The sequence below is a fragment of the Coenobita brevimanus genome, chromosome 93 (assembly GCF_032717465.1).
Source record: "Coenobita brevimanus isolate Jiangsu-jjx chromosome 93, ASM3271746v2, whole genome shotgun sequence".
Lineage (NCBI taxonomy): Eukaryota > Metazoa > Arthropoda > Malacostraca > Decapoda > Coenobitidae > Coenobita > Coenobita brevimanus.
The window spans coordinates 14967937-14973787 of record NC_137046.1 but is presented as its reverse complement, the minus strand read 5'-3'; the positions used below and the strand labels follow the sequence as shown (position 1 = coordinate 14973787).

Sequence of the window (5851 nt, the reverse complement as noted above, 5' to 3'; positions counted from 1 at the left end):
ACTGAATTCAAACCCGGGTGAATCACAACTAGCCAGGAGAGGTCCGCATTGTCTTTGATTGCGCCGCAGTGTGTGCCAATGTGTCCCTAAACAGCCAAGTTCTCCAAGGGCCAGACCTCAACAACAAGCTGCTCGGTGTCATCCGTCAGTTCTGATAAGGTGGTGTGGTGCTTATGGCAGATGTGGTGGCCATGTTTCATCAGATTCAAGTGACCCCCAAACACCGAGATGTCTTATGATTCCTTTGGTGGAACAGTCTGGACTCCATGCAGGAATCACCTCAAACTTTCCGGATGTGTGTGCACCTTTTTAGTGGCGTGTGGAGTCCAGTATGCGCAGCCTATGCCTTGAGGTGCACCTTCCACGACCATGGCACCGGATACTCTGCAGCCACCCTAGAAGCGAGGCATAATTTCTACGTAGACGATCTTCTCCTGTCACTCGACTCTCCACAGAAAGCATCAGAGGTTTCTACACAATTATGAAAGCTCCTGGCCAAGGGAGGATTCCGGCTCACCAAGTGGGCGAGTAACCACAAAAGGGCCCTCTATTCCATCCCGAAAGATGAGAGAGACTCAGGTCTGAAGGAGCTCGACTTGAGCTGAAAGGTTCTTCCTAGAACATGCGTTGGGAATAATGTGGGATCTGGAGTTTGCCATCAAAGTACAAATTCGACCCAGGCCTGCTACTACGAGGGGACTCCTTGGTGTCATCAGTTCGGTATATGACCTTCTCAGGTTCGTCGCTCCATTCCTCATTAAGGTGAAGTTACTGTTTCAGAATGAGTGTCGACGGAAGGAAGACTGGGATGAACCATTAATGGAACATGATGTTGTAGCATGGCATGCGTGGTTGAAGGAACTACCCCAACTGGCAAAGCTCCATGTCCCTTGCTGTTAAAGGCCTAAAGAGTTTGATCTGTGTGTCTCGGTGCAGTTACACACGTTCTGCGATGCCTCTCAAATGGCTTATGGGGCAGTCTCATACCTTAGAGTGGTAAATGGTGCAGGCAACATCGGCTGCTCATTCGTCCAAGGCAAAGCTAAACTAGCCCCTCTCAAACAACAGACTATTCCACAACTTGAGTTATGTGCGGCTGTCTTGGCAGTGATGACTTCTGATAAGATAAAGAAAGAGCTAACCATGAGGATCAATGATTTCTTCTTCTGGACCAACAGTATGTTAGTCCTCCAGTACATTGCAAATGAAAGCCGCCGTTTCCATACCTTCGTTGCTAACAGTTTCCATCATAAAGGGACTGTCGCACCCTGGGCAGTGGTGACATGTTGGCACACTTTTGAACCCTGCAGATGATGCAACTAGGGGCCTCTCGGCAGATGAGATGACAGGGGGTTGTCGATGGTTATGGGGACCGGCATTTCTCTGCCAGGATGAGGGACACTGGCCGGAGACACCACATTTATCTGCAAACCTAAATGCCGCCATGGAAGTGAAACAAGATGTGTCTGCATTGGCCACTGGTTATGGGGTGAGTAAGACCAGAAGCAACCCTCTGACCAAGCCGTGGCTCAGATACTCCTCGTGGCATAGACTGCTGGGAGGGGTTGTATGGCTAAGAAAGTTTATTGACTGGCTCGGAGCAGCTCGCAGGGAAGACATCTCCGTGTAAATTAGGGTAGCAGACTTGAGGAGTGCTGAACGTGCCGTATTGCGTTATGTCCAGCATGACTGTTATCGAGAAGATCTTATAGCTCCTGCAGCAGGTAACATAAAAAGAACAAGTCGACTATACAGACTGGAGCCATTCTTGGGTGAAGATGGGCTACTTAGGGTTGGAGGTCGTTTGCTTCATGCCCCCATTTACCGAGGTAGTCGACATCTCATCCTCCTCCCCAACAACCATCATGTTACTGACCTCGAGGTGAGGGACGTACGTACTGTGTTACCCAGGCTGGACACTCTGGATGGGAACACACATTAGCATGCATACGACTTTGTTTCTGGATTCCCGCTGTCGCAGGCTGCTGGATAAGATAACTCGAACTTGTGTTGTCTGCCATCAGAACAGCTGGAGTCCTGTGCAGCAGCGACAAGCCGTCCTGCCAGTCGATTGTGTCACACCGGGCAGAACCCCATTCACATACACTGGTACAGATTGCTTCAGCCCCTTCAACGTTAAACAGGATCGTAAATGCTTCAAGAGGTGGGGTTGCCTTTTCACATGCTTAGCTACACGTGCTGTCCACCTTGAGGTCCTCAGCTTGCTGGACTCTGCTGCCTTCCTTAATGCACTGATTCCCTTCTCAGTTCATCGAGGCACTCCCCAGCGAATTCGCTCAGATAATGGAACAAATATGGTTGGCGCAGACAAAGAATTGCGGGCGGCTGCTGCTAGTTGGGCGAAGGATGAGGGCATCAAGAGGGACTTCCTATGGAGGCACATTGACTGGGTCTTCAATCCCCCGGCTGCTTCACACATGGGCGGTGTCTGGGAGAGGCAGATTAGGACTGTGTGGAAGGTTCTTCAGGCTATCATTGGATCCCAGGTCTTGGATGATGAGCGTCTTCACACTGTCTTCTGTGAGGTGGAATCTATTGTAAATGAACGCTCCATCACACCTATCTCTAGTGATGTCGGTGATCTGGAAGCTCTCACCCAAACTCACATCTTGTGCTTGGGGACCCACCAGGACCTACCGTGGGGTAGTATGCCAATGCAGGATGCTTATCACAAAAGGTGGCAGCATGTCAAATTCTTGGCGGACCAGTTCTGGAAATGCTGGCTTCGAGAGTACCTCCCCCTGCTTAGGAGCCACCAAAGACACCTTGAACCCCGCAAGAATTTTAAGCCTAATGACATGGTTCTCATCTCTGGTGAGCCGAACCCTCACAGTCAGTGGCAATTAGGCAGAGTGTTAGAAGCAGCCCCGGATGCAGATGGATTGGTACGCTGTGTCAAGGTGAAGACTGCTCGTAATGTGTTGCTAAGCCCAGTTATGCGCCTTTGTCTGCTAGAAGGGGCCTTAGAAGGCGACTAGGGCTCTGTAGCTAATTAGTTCATTTGAATCTACTGCGAAGTACCTCAGACCTCAACCATGCTCTGATTACACTTCATCTTTTGAGCGCAAACGCTCAACGGGGTGTGTGTTGCCGTCACATATGGGCTGTCATAGAAATGGAGGGGTTAGGCTAATGTTTGTAGATATAAGCTGAGTAATGTAAGTAGATGTAAACAGAGTAGATATAAGCCAAATCCCATAAGAATATAAGAGTATGTTACACTGTGAGTTAGCCCATGGGTGGAAAGGGTAGAGGTGGTGTCGAGCCTAGGCGTAAGGTGAGAACATAATTAATTGATGACAAGTGAACAAGGGCTACTCTGTATCTGGACGGACGAGGGATGGCATAGGGCCCCTACAATAACACAGGGAAGGGCAGTCACGACTGAGGCTTGGAACTAACAACACCTTACGGTTTTCCTCTAGTCGTACGGAGTAGTTTGAACCCACAACATGTAAGCTATATTGTAGTTAAGACTGACAGTGGCATTAACCCATAGAGTTAAGGTGGTCTGAAATGATTTATTGTACTTCTTAAGGAAGATATGATGGTGTTTAGCTGTTTAACTGAAGGTGAATCATATTGCTGTCAAGTGAAGTCAGTTGTGATGTGCTAATTTGTTATAATTTCATGTTGTCAGGTTTTGATCGAATAAACTGTATTCGCGTCCACGTGCTGGGTCTCAATCACCTAGTCCTCCAGTGATCACCTCACCGGTGATTACAATATATATATATATATATATATATATATATATTGTGTACATTTATGCTACATTTATGCAAGGAGCCCGTAAATTGTTCCATAAAAAAAAAAAAGAGCCAAATTCAAGATCTGTTCATTTCAAGATGCCTGGACAAACTGCGTTTAAAAGACTGGAGATCATAGGAAGTAGGAAACACAGACAGAGGGAGACAGGTTCAGAGATGACCAGTTGCATAGATGAAGGACTGGGAGTAATGGGTAACTCTTCCATTAGAGAGTTGGACAGAAAAGTGATGAGAGTTTGTTGCTAGACAGGTGCTATGCACCCGTCGTAGAGGTGGAGGAATGCAAGCAGACGGTTCAGAGGAGCAGTGACCAGTGAAGTAGTGATAGAAAAGAGATAAAGAGGCAACAATGCGGTGAAGACACAGAGGTTGAAGGAAGCCAGTAAAAGGAGGAGAGTTAATGAGACAAATAGCCTTTGACTCCACCCTATCGAGAAGAGCTGTATGTGGGGAGCCTCGTCACACCTAAGAGTTGTACTCTACACAGAGGCGAATAAAGCCCGTGTATAAAGTCAACAATTGTGCAGGGATAAAGAAGCCACAGAGTCGGATTAGCACACCCAGAGTCTTGGAAGCAGATTTTACAAGAGATATAATATGATCTTTCCAAGATAAGTCCCGAGTGAATGAAACCCCAAGCTTGTTGAAGGATGATGTAGGATTGAGCTGAATATTATTAAACATTATTGGGTACTCCCATATATATATATATATAGATAGATAGATAGATAGATAGATAGATAGATATACTCAAAATAGGCCTAAAATGATTTTGGGGAAGGAACTTTACCTAAAATGAATATGCCAAACGTGAACACGCTGGGTAAATATGTGTGTGTGTGTGTGTGTGTGTGTGTGTGTGTGTGTGTGTGTGTGTGTGTGTGTGTGTGTGTGTGTGATTTTCTGTTAAGTATGGCTGTCTTTAATTAATTCGCATAGCTAAATTAGAGACACACACACACACACACACACACACACACACACACACACACACACACACACACATACACAGTTGATTGGGGTAGGTCAGTATGCCCACGCTTGATTGTCCCCTCCCCACATCCTATTAATCCCTCTTAAGATCTTTATTCTGCGGCAGTCCTCATTTGTGCCTACCGTAGGGTATATAGTTCATTATTTCACATAAATTTATATGTAAAGGATTGTGTGTTATGCATGTAATATGTACTTTGTTGTTTATCAGAATTTACAAATAATGATGCAAGTATAGAACACTAGTAGTTGTCAGCGACTTTGTCAGCTCCCTTGGGACTTTCCCTTCCTTTTTCTTTAAAAAAATGACAGGTGTACTCCACCTTTTTCACTTACTTTCCCTTAAGTACACGTAAGTGCTCGGGATATTTCGTGTTTCCATTTTCCTTGTGGTTATGTGCATAAATACAGATTGCACAGTATTCAGTGATTTATATATACAATAAACTGTCAGTTATCCATCGTTGCAATATCTGACCCAACACAATATCCTGCACAGCTATCTTGACCCTATTAAAGCAATATCCGGCTGATTATGCAACATCCGGCGCCGAAACGGAACGTAACAGGCAGTCCAATAACAGCCGGCATTGGACATCTGAACTAGCACATAAGTGGTAGCCAATTGGCACTAGGGGAAGTCCCGAAACTTGGGAGCCAATGAAAATGCCCACTACACGACAGCCAATCAGAAGCTGTCACCACTGTGCTCTCATTCTTGCCTGTGGATGTCGTCCAGTCAAGATGTGCCTGTGCAGTCGCAAAACCTTGTGCTTACTCTAGCTCTTTGGCATTCAACGTTTGAGGTAGTATAGTGTATTGTAGTGCAAAGCTGGGATTATGTGTACTGCACAGTACAGTACACTGCTATACTGCACGATGTACAAATCTGCCCTCCATCAATGCCAGCACTTAGTGAGTACATACAACAATAATCTATGTAAAGGACTGTATAATTGTGCTGTATTATTACTGTATTGTTTTTAAATGTTAAGCTTTCAACTCCTCAGCATGGTAAAGTCTCTAGGATAGAGAGTTGAGATGGTTAGAAACACAATATCTGTCTT

At 45.8% G+C, this 5851-nt stretch overlaps 1 protein-coding gene across 1 annotated transcript; it reads left to right on the top strand.

Annotated features, from left to right (window-relative positions):
- Positions 1-1943: 1943 nt before the first annotated feature.
- Positions 1944-2999, top strand: LOC145412369 (uncharacterized). Its single transcript, XM_080282258.1, has one exon. It carries the CDS (start codon positions 1944-1946, stop codon positions 2997-2999), a length of 1056 nt encoding a protein of 351 aa, XP_080138384.1.
- Positions 3000-5851: the final 2852 nt, after the last annotated feature.